The sequence below is a fragment of the Macrotis lagotis genome, chromosome 7, assembly GCF_037893015.1.
Source record: "Macrotis lagotis isolate mMagLag1 chromosome 7, bilby.v1.9.chrom.fasta, whole genome shotgun sequence".
In the NCBI taxonomy this organism is placed as follows: Eukaryota; Metazoa; Chordata; class Mammalia; order Peramelemorphia; family Peramelidae; genus Macrotis; species Macrotis lagotis.
Window position 1 is genome coordinate 106,905,837 of NC_133664.1, and position 20,402 is coordinate 106,926,238.

The following is a 20,402-nucleotide window of genomic DNA, read 5'->3' on the forward strand; positions in this document are numbered from 1 at the left end:
GGAGAAAGGGGAGGGAGAGAAGGGGAGGAGGAAGAGGAGGGGAGGGGAGGAGGAGGAGAGGAGGAGGAGGGGAGGGGAGGGGAGGAGGAGGAGAGGAGGAGGAGGGAGGAGGAGGAGAGGAGGAGGAGCACGGGGAAGGAGGCGCAGGAGGCGCAGGAGGCGCAGCAGGCGAGGAGCCCGCGGAGCCCGAGGGGCCCTCCCGCGGGCCCGGGCACCCCCGGCGGCCCGCCCCTGCCCCCGCCCCTCCCCGCCCGCGGCTCCTCCTCGCTTCGCCATGGTGGAGCAGGGAGACGAGGCGCCGCTGCTGCGCTGGGCCGAGGGCCCGGCCGCGTCCCCGCCGCAGGCCCCCGAGCTCCGGGCGGGCGGCCGGGGCAGGGGCGCGGGGGGCGGCGGCGGGGCGCCGGGGCGCGGGGCGGCGGCGCCCGGGAAGGCGGCGGCGGCGGCGGCGGGCCCGGGGGAGCTGGCGCGGCGGCCGTGCGGGCGGCCGGCCCCGGAGGAGGAGGAGGACCAGGTGGTGGCCGTGTTCGTGGTCACGTTCGATCCCCGCACGGGTAAGAGCCGCGGGCCGGGCAGGCCGCGGAGGGGGGCTGCTGCGCGCGCATCGCGCCCCGCACCGGCCCCCCGGGCTCCGGCCGCCCCTCGCCTCCAGCCCCGGAGCGCGGGCGGGCCGAGGGCTCCCGGGCAGCTCACCTGTGCGGGACTGCCCGGAGGAGCGGGCCCGGGGCATCTCCCGCGCCCGGGGCATCTCCCGCGCCCGGGGCATCTCCCGCGCCCGGGGCATCTCCCGCGCCCGGGGGCCTCCTGGGACACAGGCTCTCCCCGGGCCTGGGGGGGAGGGGGCAGAAGTTTCCAGGTGAGCGGGCCTCCCCGGGCACCCCGGGCACCCCGGACCCGGCTGCACAGGACCGCACACAGGCGCGCACATCGGAGGAAATAGGAGATAACGGGAAGGGGAGTCAGTCGGAACTTCGAGGCAGCCCCGGGGGCAAGGGCTTTAGTTGGGGCTTAGATGGGGGGGAGCGCCCTAGAATGAAGAGTGCACGCATGTGGGGCATTGAGCCGAAAGGAGAGCAAAGCCAGAGAAGGTGGTGGGACTCCGATGGCAGTGGCGAGCCCCGGCAGCCCGAGGCTGAACGAAGGCGATGCTGGATGGTGGCGACACTTAAAGCAGATCGACCCACCTGCAGGCTGATTAGAGTAAGAGAAGGCGAGGTGGTGGAGGTGAGCGCCTGAGTGATGGCAGAAAAGGGGCTGTGATTCTGAGAAATGCTGCACAGGTGAGTAGACGACCCTTGGCAACAAGGAGGGTGAGAGCCAATGAGGAGCTGGAAGTGACACTTGGGTTTTCGAGAATCAACATAGAGATGGACTCAGATACGGAATACTGACCTAGCTGTAGGACACTAGGCAAGTTACTTGAACCCTATTGTTTTGAAGAAAAAAAAGTTTAAAAAAATTATCATTAAATCCTTGGGAGCTTCTGAAACCACTTATAAAAGAGAAGCATCCCTAGTGCAGAGAGAACCCTGAAGGACACTCCTAGTAAGGTATTATCTCGTTTAATTAGTTGCTTCCAGCTCAAAAGTTGGGTATGTTACCCTTTTTTTCCCTTTCTTAGTCACCACAGCATAACCTTTCAGGTGACAAATCTTGTCATTTATTTCCCCCTCCAAGTGTTTTGCATCCATCTCCTGTTTTCCATTCACACAATTCCTCTCACTTAACTCATCCTGTTCTAAACCATCCCCCACACAACCATCAAAGTGACTTCAATAAAGTGTTGGTCTGATCAAGTCTTTCTTAGCCTCTTTTCCTCATCTCTTATCTAACCTTAATCACTGAATGGGCATTGTCTCTGTCAAACTGTGGCATAGGAAAGACCTAACTTTAAAAAGCCAAGGTCTCCTGCTGTAGCAGTCCTCCTGCTTCAGATGGTTCCAGAGGAGAAAGTGAGTCAATTGGATTGTACAGGATTCCTTCACCTGAATCCAGTTCACTTGCATGTCATAGCATCACCTCCATGATGTTATGGCCTTCTTCAAGAATGAAGGACAAACATCAATAAACAGTGACTTCCCATTATTTCAAGGATCAAGTATAAACAATTTTGGCATTTAAAATCCTCCAGAAATAAACTGCTCTGGTTGATTGTACTATCTTCATTCTAACTATGGTCCATTAGACCAAATTAGACTTACTGCTTTCCAAACACTACACACTGTAGCTTTCCATTGTTGTCTCTGATGTCTTGAATTCCCTTCTGCTTCAATTTGACCTCCTAGAACCCTTCATTTCTCTAGAGGGCCAGTTCAAAAGCCAATTTATTCTTGTAGTCTTTATTAATTGCTCCTGTCCTACAAAATTATCGTGTATTTTTAGAGGCGTTGTGAATAAATAGAAAGCTGGTCTGGGAACCCAGAAGATAGGTGTTTAAGTTTTGGCCTGGCCCATGCTTTCTCTGGTTGAGTCACTTAAATCTCTTAGTGCCCTGGTAACTTCAGACTATAAAATTGTTAAGAAGGTATAAACCCAAATTGGAAAAGGTAGTTTTTTTTATCTGAGATTCTTCAAGCCAGTGAAATCACAGATCCAACCACATCCCTGAAACATATACCCATATTATCTATAAATCAACATATTCATGTTATCTCTCCTAGCCAGTTCATAAGCTCTTGACAGAATAGTCTGCTTCACTCTTGCCATCGTGTCCCCAACGTGAAATATATTGCTTGATTAATGGAAGGTTTCCAAGGCATAAAATTGAGACTGTCTTCTTATTCCAAGATCTCAGACCCGTGATGACCACTCAGCTTAATTGCTGCATTGTTACTTGTTGATGATGATTTATGATATTTGTCCTAAATTATCCAGTGAACATCAGGGAAGTAATGCTATGGCATGCAAATTAATTGGACTTTTTTCATTATTTTTTTTCAAGGCAGTGAGGCTAAATGACCTGCCCAAGGTCACACAGCTAGGTAATTATTATTAAATGTCTGAGGCCAAATATGAACTCAGGTTCTCCTGACACTAGGGCTGGTGCTCTATTCACTGAATCACCTAGCTGGCCCCAAGTAAATCGGATTTAAGGAAGCGGGTGCTGTGCAAAGTCATGAAGTCTCATTTTCTCCTTCAGAACCATCCAAGCGGCCTGATAATGGATCCAGACTACTGGAGATGACCCTCACTATTGGGTGTGCTTGTTGAAAGAGAAAGGATTTGAAGTCCGAAATTCAAATTCTTACAAAGATTCTTATTTGTTGGTTACTCTTGAGCTATTTACTTCTATTGAACCTCAGTTTTCTCCTCAATTGAGATATAACTATTCAGACCTCTTATTGTTGATTGTAAGAGTCTAATGAAATTATGCATATAAAGTGATTGTCTGGTGGGATATGAGTACCTATTATATGTAAGGATAGGATAAACATCCATTATCCTTGGGGAAAGACTTGTAAAAGGTGGGATTTTTATCTAATCTGCCCCACTTAATTGGAGAGTTAACTTTAAGGATCTCCAGAGATTTGGTTCCCATTGATTGTTAAGAGCCTTTTATTTAAGGACTAAGAACTGTCCAGGACAGAAGTAGCCAGAATGCTTTTTAGAAATAATTTAACCAGGGGACATCTGGCTGGCGCAGTGGGTAAAGCACCTGTCCTGGAGTCAGGAGGACCTGAGTTCAAATTTGGCCTCAGACACTTGATAATTACCTACCTGTGTGACCTTGGGCAAGTCACTTAACCCTGTTGCTTTGCAAAAAAACAAAAACAAAACAAAAAACAAGAAATAATTGAACTATCAATTCTAGATTAAAATGGATACTTTTAAAAAGGATAATATTGCTCATGCCTATTCACAAATAGATTTGAACACTAAAACTTTGTCTGGTTAGAGTCTAAGAGGAACTGGGAGGAAAGGAGTGAGAAATCCCCATCTAGAATTTTTTGAAGGGGTGCTGTTTTACCCATTTGGATTTATTAAGGATATGTGCAATGGATGAATTTATATACTAAGTATAACTTTTTTGTTTGTGGTCCTAAACACATTTTGCAAATACTACTTATGCTTCAAACCCCTTTGTGGAGGAAAGGAAAGCTTAGTCTTTGGTGCACAGGACCAAAAAAAAAAGATGCCCATCTGGCCCCAGTGCTATCACAGTTGGGGGGTTTTGAGAGGAAGGACTATGTTGGGGGTGGGAAGAGGAAGTGAAGCTATATTTGTATGTATAGAAAAGCTTCTAAGAGATTGATAGCTGTAATGGTAGTGGTTAATGCTTCATGAGAGTGAATATCAGGAAAAGGAATGATGGTTCCCTTTTCTATGAAAAACTGATCTGTCATTGTATGGGAGGAAGGTAGTGTGAGAGGAGAGACAGTCTTAGATTAAGGACATTATCTATTCAGCTTCTTCTCTTTCACCCCCCCCCCCCTTTTTGTGAGTATAGGAAGTAGCTCTTCTGTTCCAAGCTATGGTTATTATGGGCCGTAGAATTGTGTTCCCAAATTCTATAGGGCAGATATAAAAATTTAGGAGACAAAATTGAATAAATGTCCCTGAGAGATGATGATTTTTTTTAACTTCTTTTTTGGTTTTATTTTTTTTGGGGGGGGGGTTGCAAGGCAGTGGGGTTAAGTGGCTTGCCCAAGGCCACACAGCTAGGTAATTAAGTGTCTGAGGTCGGATTTGAACTCAGGTACTTCTGAGTCCAGGGCTGGTGCTCTAGCCAACATACCACTGAGCCACCTAGCCACCCCCTTTGATGATGATGATGATGATGATGATGATGATGATGATTTTTGTAACCCTTTAAGTGCTTTATCTTTTGAGGCAGTTCATTCTATTGGGATTCTACTCGGGTAATTGGAATAAAGTTTTTCCTTATGCAGCCAGGAAAGGAAGTTTTTTCCCCTTTACATTTGCCTTATAGCTTCTACCCATTGCACATATTTTTGGATGTCGGGAAATTAATTCCTAGCTTTCTTCTGTTTAACAGATTCTAAGATGAAGTGATCATCATTTTTACCCTAACAACTAATTTAACCTAGTTGGATGAATAATCATATCCAGAATTGATTTTTCCCTTGTTTGTTGTTCTACCTTTTCAAGAATGAAATTAACATTAAGATAAGTCAGGGGGGTGGCTAGATGGCCCTGGAGTCAGAAGTACCTGAGTTCAAATCCGGCCTCAGACACTTAATAATGACCTAGCTGTGTGGCCTTGGGCAAGCCAGTTAACCCCATTTGCCTTGCAAAAACCTTAAAAAAAAAAGATAAATCAGGAATTTTTTTGGCTTCCTCTTCCTTTGGTAGAAAGTTCTTGAAGTTGGGTGGATAATGGAAATCCCCATCATTACTGTATATCATATTCCCATGTTAAGCTTATGATTCCTTTTTCAGATTGCTCATTTAGTTCCCTCTACCTGTGCAGGTGATCTGTACTAAACTGTGATGACAATATCAGTTTTGTGTCTGCTCCTCTTTACTTTTACTCAAATATATGAATGCACCTTACCAAGGGAGCACACATGTGGTTCCTGGATTTCCTCACATAAGTGGCATACTACTCTACTACCACCATTTACTTATCTTTGAGTATTTATCTAGAAACCTTCTCTTGATGGGTCTTACTTTATACCAGGTTTCAGTGGGATCCATGCTGTCAGACTTTCTTCTTTTTCCTTTTGCAAATATTAGAATTTCTTGTGCATCTTACTCTAGTTTACAAAATGTTACCCATATTTGTGCGTAGACAACATCTGAGATGATAGGTTTTAAAATTAGCTTTTTTTTTTTTTTGGCAAGGCAAATGGGGTTAAGTGGCTTGCCCAAGGCCACACAGCTAGGTAGTTATTAAGTGTCTGAGACTGGATTTGAACCCAGGTGCTCCTGACTCCAGGGCTGGTGCTCTATCCACTGTGCCACCTAGCTGCCCCCAAATTAGCTCCTTTTGATAAACCCAAAGACTAGTTTCTGGGCTAAGCAAGAACTCACTATTTGACACAAACTGCTGGGTCCACTGGAAAATAGTATGGCAGTATAGAGCAGCATTTCACACCATAACCCAATATAAGGTCAAAATGGGTACATGATTTAGACAAAAAGGCTGATATCATAGGTAAATTAGGAATATTGTCTCCTTACTTAAGATCTCCTGTGAATTTCTCGTATGCCTGTCTTTTGTAATCTTATAGTTATGGTTAGTCCAATATCTCTCACTGCTTCCTTTTTCAATTATTTGCTGACTTCAAACAAATATATTCATACCCATTTCTAAGGTGCATTTCATCCTTGCCCAGGAAAAAAAACTCTCTTTTTAGTATATAGACCTGTGTTCCAGAAATCCAATTCCGATTCTCAGATGCCATCTTCTTAACCAGCAGCTTACTTTCCATTCCAGATCTCATCTTTCTCTTTTGAATCCCTTGCCTTTGATGACTATAGTGTTGAAAACACCACTCCTGTCCCTAAGGTATTCAGTTCCTTGCCAAAAGCTTCATAATCTTTGGCGGTGCTGGTTATGTTTTTTCTGGGTTTGTAATTGTACCCATGTGAATCACCAGAATTGATCCAGTTTGACAAGTTTTGGTAGGTTCCTTGTCATAGATATATGACTGGAAGACAATCCTTTACTGTTAGCCTCCTCTCTAAATAGCAACCTCATGCCTTGTAACAGGGAATCACCACTACTTGTCTCTTCTTCTGACCTTTCACTTGACAGCACTTTGAATCTATAACAACATTCCATGGAGGTCAGGAATGGCTGGTATTAGAGTTAGAATTTGAACCTAAGACTCCTGTCTGGGACTTCAGCATTGTACTAAATACACATCTTCTGAGGTCAAGGTGGTAGATAGCTTTGCAAGGAGTAGTAACACCTCATTTTCTAAGAAAAGAAAGGAGGAATGATGTGGCACATTCTAAGATGAAGAGAAGCAGGAAAAGACATTTGTCAAGTGAAAAAGAGGAAAGTTGGATGTTTTCATTTTTCTCAGTAAAGTGGAAGAGAACCAGATTTTCAGATGAGAAAGGCTGAGATAGAATTAGAAGCTTGAAAAAAAAAATGAAGTTATTAGCGTTTTTTCCCATTTAAAAATTCTGTATTTAAACAAGTAACACAGTCTCTTTCAGAGAAGAGATTTATATATTAAAAACTGCCCATTTTCTATGTACAAGTTACTTTTCTTTTTATATAATAAGTTCAACAAACCTGCTTGTTCATGATTGCTTCTAACCTTCCCAAAAGGAAGTTTTGAATGTACTTTTTGTAGACTTTCTATAGAAACTGCTTCACTGCCCAGTAGAAGCTAAGAGAACTGCTTGAAATAAAGGGAAGGATAGGTTCCTGGTCAGGGATGGAATGTATCTAATAAGGGCAGGCAAGTATTTATCTGTCTAGAGATTTAGAAACCTAACTTAATGAAATGTAAACTAAAAAAGAAAAGAGGTAGGAAGCTATTTATATCCAACTATCTAGGCATAATACAGAGTTGTTAGTTACTTTGTAGAAAGAAAAATAGCAAAAGAGAAACTCCGAAATTCATAGGAGACAAAAATCAAAGGTAGGACGTAGTAGCAATATTTCTGGCCTCAGGTGTCTATACACAAAGACAAAGAGTGTGGTTAAAAAGCAAGGTGTTGGGGCCTCCAGGTGGCACAATGGATAGAGCCCTGGAGTCAGGAGCACCTGGGTTCAAATCCATCCTCAGACTCTTAATAATCACCTAGCTGTGAGGCCTTGGGCAAGCCACTTAACCCCATTTGCCTTGCAAAAATCTAAAAAAAAAAAAAAAAAAAAGTAAGGTGTTCTAGAGATCCTAACATAAACAAATTTGACCTCATAAGTATTAAGGACACTTGGTGGGCTAGTACTATTGACTGGGCCAGCAGCATTCAGAAGGGTATACCTTATTCTAATCTAACTGAATAAGTAGATGGGTAGTAAATGAACAGAGAAGATTTGTACTGTAGTTATTTGATAGTATAGATTAATTTATAATTGTACTATTAATTATTAATATAATTTTATTAATTATATATTATAATGAACATAGTTAGCAATCTGAGGGGAAGCATAATGGGTACATTTGGGTAAATATCGGTAATATCTGAAACAATAAATATTGTCATCAGAGAATGTTGTAAAATAAGCAGAAAAGAACATCGTAACATACTGTAGGTAAGCAGTTGATTTATAGTCAGGTAATATGGTTTTAAATCTTAGCCAGATATTTACAACTTGAGTTGATGTTGTGTTATAGTTAGGGTCAACTCTCCATGACCCTCTCTAGGGTTTTCTTGGCAAAGATACTAGAGTGCCACGTTCTTTCCTTTTCCAGCTCATCTTACCAATGTGGAACTGAGGCAAATAAGGTTGAATTTGCCCAGGGTCACATAGCTTAGGACCACTTGCTCCACATGGTTGGGGAACATGACCATGGCTGGCTGGCAGGAGATAATGATGCTTAGTTCTTAGTGTACCTGTTCTTTTTCTGCCAAGGATAATGATCCATGGATTGATTGGAAAGGGCAGAATAAAAGTGGCTGAGGAGCATAAGCAAGGAGTACTTTATCTTAAATTAAGAGACTATCTAGCTAGTTGATGTAAACACCCCCAGTCCTAAATCCCAGGGTGCTGAAATGACTGGCAGATAACTGATCACTGAAAGACTGAAACACAGGTGAGATGCTGCAGGATTGGTGGGGGATATATATATATATTTTTTAAAAAGGAAATTTCTAGCACTGTCAAATTATAGGCCAGAAAGCTTGACTTTGATTCCTGGCAAAATTCTAGAATGATGATTACATGAACATCTAGAAAATTAGGCTGTGTTCACAAAGAGTGAGTATGGGAACACCAGATATATTCTTTTGTTGACAGGTTAACTAAATGGATAGAAAAGGGGACCACTTCATATATATGTATGTATATATGTATATATATATATATATATATAGTTTGTCTAGATTTTAACAAAGTATTTTACAAATTCATGTATTCCTGGACAATATGAGGAAGTTTGGTCTATAGCTATCAATCACAAAAAGATGATAGATGCAGGATAGACTGGGATATATTTTCTTTTTTTAATATAAATATTTTATTTGTTTCCTAATTATATACTGTGGTAGTGTCTACTAATCTTTTTGCAAGGCTTTGAATTTTACAAATTTTTTTCTCCTTCCCTCTCTTCCCTCCTCCCTTCCCCCACCAGAAGGCAAACTGATAGTCTTTATATTTGTTTCCATTATACTCATAGACCCAAATTGAATGTGTTGAGAGAAGAAACTGATCCAAAAGGAAGAAAACAGAGATAAAAAAATTAGTTAATGAATAAGACAACTTTTAAAAAGTTGAAGATAATAATAACCTTTGGTCTTTGTTTAAACTCCACAGTTCCTTCTCTGCATTCAGATGGTATTCTCCATCACGGATTCCCCTAAGATTGTCCTTGATCATTGCACTGATGGAGTGAGTACAACCATCAAGGTTGATCATCACTCATGTTGAGGTTAAGGTGAATAATGTTCTTCTGGTTATGCTCATCTTACTCAGCATCAGTTCAATGCAAGTCTTTCCAGGCTTTTCTGAAATTCCATCCCTCATGATTTCTTACAGAACAAAAGTGTGCTATGATGTATGACGTATATACACCATAACTTGTTCAGCCATTTCCCTCAATTTCCAATTCTTTGTCACTACAAATAGTGCTACTATGAATATTTTTGTTCACGTGAGATTTTTACCCATTTTCATGATCTCTCCAGGATACAGACCCACTAGTATCTGCATTAATGGCCCAGATTTTGAACCTCTAGAAGTCTCTGAGAATCTTTCAGAGGAATCCATGAAGCCAAGACTTTTCATAATTGTACTAAGATTTTATTTGTCTATTAAAATATTCCTTACTTCTCCAGCTACATATCTGTGTGTATATACTTGAACCTCAACACTATATTGTATCAGATTGTTGTTTATCCTTTGTTCTTTTTTTTTTTAGGTTTTTGTAAGGCAAATGGGGTTAAGTGCCTTGCCCAAGGCCACACAGCTAGGTAATTATTAAGTGTCTGAGACTGGATTTGAACTCAGGTACTCCTGACTCCAGGGCTGGTGCTTTATCCACTGTGCCACCTAGCTGCCCCTTGTCCTTTGTTCTTTAAGAGGACCATGACATCAAGAAGGTGATGCCGCGACATGCAAGGGAATTGGATTTAAGTAAGGGAAACTGGGTAAAGTCATCAGCCTCCCTTTCTCCTTCAGAGCCATCTGGGTGCAGTGACGAGATACTGATAACAGATTGAAAGCAGAAGCAGAGATGAGATTCCAACTGTTGTCTCTTAAGCCAGATATTAAAGAGATTTGCAGAAATATATAAAACAATGCCATTTAATTATCCTGGTGCCTCAGCTTCCTCATCTATAAAATGGAGGTAGTAAATAGTAATAGCTCAGGTTCTAGGTGACCCAATGGATGGAGCCCAGAGTTGGGAGACCTGAGGGAACAGTTTGAGTACAATGTAAATAGCAAGTTTTCTTGTGTGATTCACTCATTATGAAAGAGAAAATTCACACCTGAGCACAAAATGCACACAACCTCAAAAACATCTACTAGATCCCTCAGTTTACCACCTTATCCTACGAGGTTAGAAAATAACACTTTAGTCCAACTTACAAGCCTACTTCCACAACAAAACATAATGCCTTATTCAAGATAAAGTAATATATTTATAGTCTGTTTTTGGGGGTAGTTGGAGCTGTCAGTGGAGCAATATTGGCCTGAACCCACAAAGTCTGATGCCACTACTATTTATAATATTGGTTTTTGAATGGTATTTTATTTTTATTTTTTCAATTACATCCAAAGATAGTTTTCAACATTCATCTTTTTGTAAACTTTTGAGTTCCATATTTTTCTCCTTCCCCTTCCCTCCCCTCTCCCATGATTATGAGTGATCTGATCTATTATACATGTGCAATCATGTGCACATTTATGTAATTAATATATTATTTATGTATTAAACATTTAACATCTGTAAGATTGCTACTTTTATTGTTTATCTATTAAACATTTAACATCTAAAAATTGTTACTTTTTTTTAGTTTGCTCTATTTTTTATGTCCCCAACAAGTTTTTTTGTTATGTTCCTAACCCCATTTTCCTGTGGTTTTTATTGGTTGGTCATTTTTTTTTTTAGGGTTTTGCTAGGCAGTGGGGATAAGTGTCTTACCCCAAAGCCACACAGCTAGGTAATTATTAAGTGTCTGAGACCAGATTTGAAGCCAGGTACTCCTGACTCCAGGGCCGGTGCTCTATCCACTGCGCCACCTAGCCGCCCCATAGGTTGGTCATTTTAAAGAACACATATACTTAGTATCTTATTTGTATAGAGTTATTTGTAAGTTCTCTTTTTCCCTTTCCCCTGTTATAATGTGACTTTTCTTGAGGACTGAGGCTGTTTTGGATCTGGAGGTGCAGCCCCTAGCCCATAGTGAGCTCTTTTTCACTTGACTATGTCACACAGCCAGTTATGTGTCTGAAGTGGGATTTGAACTCAGGTCCTCTTGACTCTACTTTCAGCATTCAAGTCACTCTGGCACACATGCCCACAAAGGAGTATTTGACTTCTCTTGCTTTGTACTTTTTGGAAGTGAAGAGGTCTGGGAATAAAAGAAAGTAGCATTGCATGGTTACAGACCCATCTCTGGGATACAATGCTAGAGATCTGCACAGATAGCTTAAGGGATTCTTCTACACTAGTAGGAAGCCCATGCCATTAGTAGACAAATAGAATATTAGAGAAATAAAATCCAGACAGAAGCTGCCTACAAGGGAACTTGAGAAATAGTAGGTGAGGTGAATAGTGCATGCAAGGGAACAAGGACTAAGCATTTAACTATTTTAGTACCTCTTATGGGCCAAGAACTATGATAAACCCTTCACAAATATTATCTTATTTGATCCTTACATTAACTTTGTTGAGGTAGTTTTTGTTATTTCCATTTTACACCTGAAAGTACTGACAGCTAGCAAGTATCCAAGGCTACTTTTGAGTCCAGATCTTCTTGACTTCAGGTGCAGGGCTCCCTCCAGAGTCTGAGAGACCTGCAGTCTAATACATTTGAACACATTCCCTACCTGTTTGACCTAACTCCTCTGAGCCCCAGTTTCATCATCTGTAAGATGAATGGGTTGACCTTTATGATCTCTTAAGGGTCATTCAAGCTCTAAATTTATGATCCCAAGACATCTTGGAGTACATAAATTATACCTAACATTTTGTTAATTTAGTAAGACATTTCTTCACTTGTTTGAAAGATGATATTAAATGTTGTTTCTGTAGACAGTTATCATGTAAATAAATACTGTAACATCAGTTGCTTTTGTAGTTCTTAGGCATTTTATAAACAATAATTATTAATTCTCAGATCATTTTTATGTAGTCAATTAAGAACATATTTATGCTTGTTAACTTGTTTGCTTCTCTAAATAAAAGAGATGGTAGACATAGAGATCAAGAAGTGAGGCTGGTTTTTTTCTGTTGATCCATGGCATTTCTTGGAATAGAGCCCAGGTCATCTGACTCATGGCAAAGAATAAATTACTTCCAGCTACTAGTGGAAGCAACATGATGGATGAATGAAGAAGAGGAAGACAGGAAGCCTCTTTGGTATAATATTTACATTTCCATACAGGCTACTCCATGGACTGTGCCCCAGTTCTTTGTTGTCATTATTTTTGTTTTTGCAAGGCAATGGAGTTGCGCGACTTTCTGAAGTTCACATAGGTAGGTAATTATTGTCGGATTTGAACTCAGGTCCTCCTGACTCCAAGGCCAGTGGTCTATCCAATATGCCACCTAGTTGCCCCTCATGCCCCAATCCATCCTGTAGCTTCACTCACCTGGAATTCACACACACACACACACACACACACACACACACACACACACACAGACACACAAACACACATAAATATATACACATTCCCCCTCCCTCCATCCACCCCTGTGACTTCTCCCTCTGGTTAGATGGCTCTTTATAGAAGCTCAATTTAAGGAGAGTCCTCAGGTGGATAATGTCTTATCCCTCTCCAAGTTGTACTCAGAATTCCTCAGCTTTACTCCCCCACCCCCTTTTAATTTCTTTTTATGTGTTGTCTTTTGTTTTTTAAGGTTTTTGCAGGGCAATGGGGTTAACTGGCTTGCCCAAGGCCACACAGCTAGGTAATTATTAAGTGTCTGAGGCCGGATTTGAACCCAGGTACTCCTGACTCCGGGGCCGATGCTCTAGTCACTGCGCCACCTAGCCGCCCCTGTGTGTTGTCTTCTTCATTAAAATATAAGCTCCTTGAAGGCAGGGACTGTCCTTTTATTTCTATTTCTGTTCCCGTACTTAACAACTACAGTGGCTTCATAAATTGTATGTTGACTATATGATTACAGAGATTCTTTTACTTAAGGTCATAGTAAATTTATGAGGGAATTTTGGAGAAGGTTCCTTCTGTCTCTAAAGGGACTGCAGCAGTGAAACTGATATTAACCCTATCTTCCTCTTCCTTCCTTTTTTCCCCAATTGGGTTTGGCAGTGAAACCTGATTGTGGCCACTTTTCATTTTCCTATTAATCTCACACTGACCACATCTTTCCCAGGTTGCTGATGATTCACCTGCTGAGTTTGTGGTTTCCTGGGGAAGTCAGTTTGTGGTCACTGGACTTCAATTTAACCTTTAGGAACTCAGTGGAGCATTACCATGTTTCCCCCTTATAAGATGCACCCTTTATCGAAAAATTTGGGGTCTAAAAACTGGAAGCATCTTATCCAGTGGTTGTAGATTTTTTTTCTTTGCATTTCCTGCTTTTTTCATCCTTTTTGTCTTTGCGCTCATTGTTTTGCATTTGTTACTGGTATATTAGGTGATGTTTTACCACGTTATGCCCAGAAATGACTCAGAAAAGATTTTCATCTGGTGCTGAATTCAAGTTCATAAGTGATCCAGTTTGTTGGGGCATCTAAGTGGCACAGTGGATAGAGCACCGGCCCCGGAGTTAAGAGTACCTGGGTTCAAATCCGACCTCAGACACTTAATAATTACCTAGCTGTGTGGCCTTGGGCAAGCCACTTAACCCCATTGCCTTGCAAAAACCTAAAAGAAAAAAGTGATCCAGTTTGCAAAAGTGAATGGAAATTGCACTGCTGAAGGTCAGTTTGGTTTCCTCCAACTGAGAAAACAATCCAAGACTGGCTAGGGGAAGATGAAACCCTACTGAAAATGTCCTGGCAGAAGAAGGCCATGAGAGGCAAGTCAGCCAAATGGCCTGAGATAGAGAAGGAATTGAAGAGATGGATTGAAGAGCAAAGGGCCATTGCAATTCTTGTGTCCACAAAGATGATTCAGCAGGAGGCCAGAAGAATTGTGATGAAAAAGAAGTGACTGATTTCAAAGGAGGATGCAATTGATGCTTCAGGTTCATGAACCAGAATGGACTAAACCTGTATCCAGGCACCAGACTTGCCCAGGGAGAGCTTGTGGTCAACCCCAGACCAGAGCACAAGCAGGGGAGCAGTCAGAGCTGTTCCTGAGACAGTGATTCATCATCAAACATAGATGAGGATGAACTAATGAATAGGAATTTTGACAGTTGATGAGGAGTTGTATGAATTTTGTGCTGAATAAAATGAGTTTAGTAACTTTATGTAATACATTTTTTTTTCAAAATTTTGGGCCCCAATATTAAGGTGCATCTTATACATGGGGAAATACAGTAAGTAAAATAACAGTGTGTGCATGGAATATTTCCACCTCACAATTCTGTGTGTACTTAATCTAATGCACTGTGGACATTGGGGAAAAAAGTCAAGCTAGCATTGATTTAAATTTCAGTTTCAAATTCCTACTTTCTTTAGGTCTTTTCTTAATATTTCCTTTGCCTTCTAATGTACAACTTATGATGTACTCTTTACGATTTTTTAAATTTTTTAAATTTTTTTCAATTATATGTAAAGATAGTTTTTAACATTCCTATCTTTGTAAGCTTTGCAGTTACGCATTTTTCTACCTCTTTCATCCCTCCCCCCCCTTCATAACAGTAATCTGATATAGCATATACATGTCTTACACAGGTTTAAGTCTTTTCTTGTGAACAGTATCTGAGGCAGAGATCAACAGGATCCATAGATTTGTTAGTGTACCCTTCTCATTTGACAGATAAATTAAGAGACGTGGCCAAAGCAACACAGGTGTCAGAGCTGAGAATTGAACTTAGCTTTTCTGACTTTAAATCTACTCTTCTTTCCATTTCACCAGGCTATAAAGGGTAATTTGTCCCGGTACAGACCAGTTAGACCTCCAGAATGTTTTTTTTTAGGCTTTCTTAGATTATGTGATTCTTTTAAAAGGAGTCTTATTATTCGGTCATTGTCCAACTCTTCATCTCTACACTTGGAGTTTTTTTGACAAAGATACTGGGGTGGTGTGCCACTTCAGTGCCAGCTCATTTTTAAAAAAGAAAAGAATACAAAACCAGACATCCAAGTTTTTGGTAACAAATCAACAACTCACTTGTCTTTAACCCCTTATAGTCTGGCTTCTGACCCTATTGTTCTACTGAAACTACTCTCTCCAAAGTTACCAGTGATCTCTTAATGGCCTTGTCTCAGTTTTCATTCTTGTCCTTTATGCAGTCTTTGACATTATTGATCACTCCTTCCTGATCCTGTTCTCTAGGTTTTCAGGACAACACTCTCTCCTAGTTTTCCTCCTACCTATCTGACCATTCCTTCTCTGTCTCCTTTGCTGGATACTCTCTCCATTACACCCACTAATGCAGGCCCTTTTTACCTTCCAGTCTTCTTACATCTTATTCCATAATATGTATTCTTCCATCCAGTGAATTGGCCTCCTGGCTGTTCCACAAACAAGATATTCCATCTCTGCTCAAAGCATTTTCTCTGGCTATCTCCTCCATGCCTGGAAGGCTCTCTCCTCCTCTACTTGGACTACTGATCTTCCTGGCTTAATTTGTTTGAAGCATTTTCTACCGGAAGCCTTCCCCAACCCATCTTGATTCCAGTGTTTCCCTCTGCTGATTATTATCTATTTACTTTATGTAGCTTGTTTTGTATATATTGATTCGCATATTATCTCTCCCATTAGATTGTAAACTCCATTCCTTCAATAAGTATTTGTGAGGCAATTCTCATATATTTTATTAGTTGCTGAGGATACAAAGCCAAAACTGAAATAGCCCCTGACCTCTTGGGAGCTTTTATTTCGTTGAGGGGGAGAAAAAGTACCCAGAAAAGAAAATACAAAATATATACAGGGTGTCCAAAATTTTAGTGCCATTTTAAGTGTAAGGTGGCACTAAGACTTTTGGGACAAAAGTAGATACAAAGACATTTCCGAAGAGAGAGAGAGGTAATAACATCTGGTAAGGGGGGAGGGATCTGGGCACACTTCTAGTAGGAGGTGGTCATTAAGCTGAGCTTTGATGGAAGCAGAGCTAACCACTCCAGTATCTTTGCCAAAAAAACCCAAAACGGGTCATGAAGAGTAAGACCAATGGAGTGAGGCAGAGGTGAGCAAGCAGCGCATTCCTTACTGGGCATGACGAGCATAGGGAACAGACTCTTCCCCAGACTGAGTGCCTTACTTACTAACTTGATCTTTTTATGGATATCATTATTCCTATGATAAAGTCTTTTGTGAGTGGTGCTTCAGCTGGCCCCACAGATCTGAATAGAGAGAATAACTAGTTAGGGAAGACAGTCACTCAGCCAAACATTTTAAATAAGGTCTTCAGCTTTTCTGTCTTAAAAGTAAGATTAGAAGGTGGCCCTGTGATCAGCTTTAAAGTTCCCATACTATATAGTGAGCCAGGTAAATAAAACCTAGTTCCAATCTTCAAGGAGCATAGGTACTGAATATGAAATGACCACTGCCCTCAGCATATTTTGTTTCACTTCAGGGGGGAAGTGATCCTGTGGAACTACTAAAAGGGGTCATTAGAATCTTTGAGAATTGGAAAGAAAAATGGATGGAAGGAGGGAAGGGAAGGAAACTTAGTGATTATAGCAACTGTTAGCACAGGTGCCCTGTTGTCTACCCTGGACCAAGTCTTTCTAGGTTTTTTTTTTTTTTTGCAAGGCAAAGGGGGTTAAGTGGCCTGCCCAAGGCCACACAGCTAGGTAATTATTAAGTGTCTGAGACCAGATTTGAACCCAGGTACTCCTGACTCCAGGGCCGGTGCTTTATCTACTGTGCCACCTAGCCGCCCCTGGTCCAAGTCTTTCTACTGAATCACAAAGGTATAGAGCTTATCCCAGCTCTCCAGCCCCTTCACTTTTAGAGCCAAGCCAGATTGGTGAAGGAACAAGAATAAGAGCAAGTAAGGTTTCCCTGGTTGTTGTGGTGACTTTTGTTTTTCGTGGTGACTCTTTATGACCCATTTGAGATTTTCTTGGTAGAGATAATGGAGTGATTTGTCATTTCCTTCTCTAGATCATTTTACAGATGAAGAAATGGAGGAAAATAAGATTAGTGAGTTGCCCAGGATCACACAGCTGGTAAATGCCTGAGGTCAAATTTGAACTCGGGAAGATGAGTCCTTCTTACTCCAGGCTGGATATTCTACCCACTGTGCCACCTAGGTGCCCCTCTCAGCTTATTGCTGACTTTTTTCCTGTCTGAATCAGTGCAAGTCCTTTTCTACTAGTACATCATTTTATCATTATTGAATTTCCCTCCCTCTCTGGGGTGGGTTAACAGTTCTTCTGTCCCTTGAGCATAAAGGAGAACATCCCTCTGATATGGCTTTTGGAACCTTAGATCAGGATCTCAAAGGATCTTACCTTTTTCTGACCGAAAGCCCATTTGCAAGGGAAGCTTGCTTCCATATGTCTCCCTTGGCTCCTGTCCCTCCTCCATCTCTGTGCCAGTTCAGAATGGCAACTGACATTTAAGTAGGGTGTCTGCATTTGGAGATAGAATTCTCTTGGTTTCTATTGATAATGGAGACAGGGATGTGAAAGTCAATATGTTAATTGTAAAATATAGGCTCCTCCAGGGCAAAGCCTTGTCTCCCTTTGGTTTTATATCCCTGGTACACAGCTTAGTAGCTGGCTGGAATAGGAATTTACCAGTTGCCTATTGATTTTTGGCCTGAGTGATTGGTGATTTGATTGATTTGATTGATTTTGTTGTGGTTACTTAAAGCACAAGTCTGATCTTACCCCTCTCTTCCACTCTGTAAAACTCCAGAGACTTTCTGTTGCCTCCAGGAGCAAATAACAAAATATTCTATTTGACATTCAACTGGTGAGAACATTGATAAATAAATGTTCAGCTTAGAACAGCCTGTTAGCAGGTGTTATTTGGGTGTTGAAACGGATAATGTGCTGGCCTCAGATGCTTTACTAGCCCCACTTCTACTTGAATTTGATACCAGTAGGGCATCTCATGCCATTCAACTTCTGCTTACAGACCTACTTCTCAATTTGGGCCTTCATCACTCCTCTTTTCAATTATTATAAGGCTTCCTAAGTCTCCTTAATTCAAATCTTTCCCTACATCAGTCCATTTTAGACATTTTACTGCCACCAAAATAATTTTCTTAAGCAGAGAACTTAGACTCCCCTATTCAACCAACTCCTGTGGTCTCCTATTGCCTTTAGAATAAAATGTAAAACTGTTTAGCTTTTAGTGCCCTACTGGTATGAAACTCCAATAGAAGTGGGAGTAAACCATATGTAAGGATTGCTCTAGATTAGAAAACCAAATTACTAATATTACCTGTGTTCTGGTGTATTTTTAGGGTAGCTAAAGTTTTAGTACAGCATATAGAGCACTAGACCCAGAATTAGGAAAACTTGATTTCAAATCCTACCTTAGACAACAGCTGTGTAACCACTTAGGCAACTCACTTAATCACATTTGCCTCAGTTTCTTCATCTGTAAAATGACCTGAAGAAGGAAATGGCAACTCAAGTATATTTGCCAAGAAAACCTCTAAAGGCATCAGGAAGAGTGAGATGCGACTGAATAATTAAAAAGCAAAAATTATGTTTTACTTATTTTGTTAAATATTTTCCAACTTTTGTCAGTGCAACTTGACCCCAAGTTATCTTTGCAGCCTCCATGGGCATTACTTCGTTTTCCTCCTTCTTCCCTTCCTTCCCTCCTTCCTTCCTTCCTTCCCTCCCTCCTTCTTTCCTTCATTCCTTCCCTCCCTCCCTCCCTCCCTCTCATCCATCTGTCTGACCATTCATCTAACTAGCCATCTCTCCCCTCCCCACCCCAGCCCTGCCTGCTCCACCTTCCCTGATGCTCCCACACACACACCTGGAAGGCGTTCTCTCCATACCTCCACACTTTGGTCCCTTTGTTCCTTTAAGATGCTGCTCAGATAATACTCTTCATGATGCCTTTCCTGATCCAAACTCCCTCCACTCTACCCCTAGCTACTTTGTATTCCACTACTTTTATAGATCTGTATTAATTAACTTTGTCTTTGTTAGACAGACTTTAAAGCTGCATTTTCCCTTCTCCCATCAGAATGTAAGTTCTTGTCATCAGGATTGTCTCTTCCTTTGGATCCCCAGTGCCTAGAGCTGTGCCTGGAATATATACTTACTGATTGGCTGTTTCTGGGATCCTACGGTTACGATATTTTAAAGCTCATGTGATGAGTGCTTGAGTAAGGAATTTGCTCTGACACTATAAAGAATGTATTCATGCTTTTTATCTGATGCTTATTGGATTGTGTTTGCTCTGGCATTTCATTATTATGGTATTTTCCTTGTGAAAGTGAAATTTTGATTGCGTGACAAGATAATAGAAAGTAAACTACTGTGTTCTGCCTCATCCATTTTCCAAGAAAATGCTATCATCAATACGCAGAACCTGTAAATTCCGTGACTTATGGGGTACCTTACAGTGTACCCTAAAAGATTCCTTAGGCACCATCATGTTTACAATTCTTATGTGTAAATAGTTATTAAGTAAATATGTCAACATTTAGATTAAGGCTTTAGAAAGATCGTTTTGTGTTTCCATTAGTGTACAGAGAAATAATCATGTACATTATGCAAATAATAGCTGTTAAATTTGATTAATAGTTGAGTATTTCTAGGTTGCAAAGTGGCTCAGTCTGAAGTCAGGAAAAACCTGCAAGGGGGCAGCTAGGTGGCGCAGTGGATAGAGCACCAGCCCTGGTGTCAGGAGTATCTGAGTTCAAATCTGACCTCAGACACTTAATAATTACCTACCTGTGTGGCCTTGGGCAAGCCACTTAACCCCATTGCCTTGCCAAAAAACTGTAAAAAATTAAAACAAACCTGAATTCAAATCTGGTCTCAGACACTGACTAGCAGTGAGACCCTGGACAAGTTACTTAGCCTAGTTT

At 41.2% G+C, this 20,402-nt stretch overlaps 1 protein-coding gene across 1 annotated transcript in view; it reads left to right on the forward strand.

The window, feature by feature from the left end:
- Positions 1-259: 259 nt before the first annotated feature.
- DENND11 (DENN domain containing 11) overlaps positions 260-20,402 on the forward strand; it is a 52,940-nt gene continuing 32,797 nt past the window's right edge. The window contains exon 1 of the mRNA XM_074193542.1: positions 260-551. Within this exon, the coding sequence (XP_074049643.1) occupies positions 275-551 (277 nt within the window). The 5' untranslated portion in view covers positions 260-274. The remainder of the gene's footprint in view (positions 552-20,402) is intronic.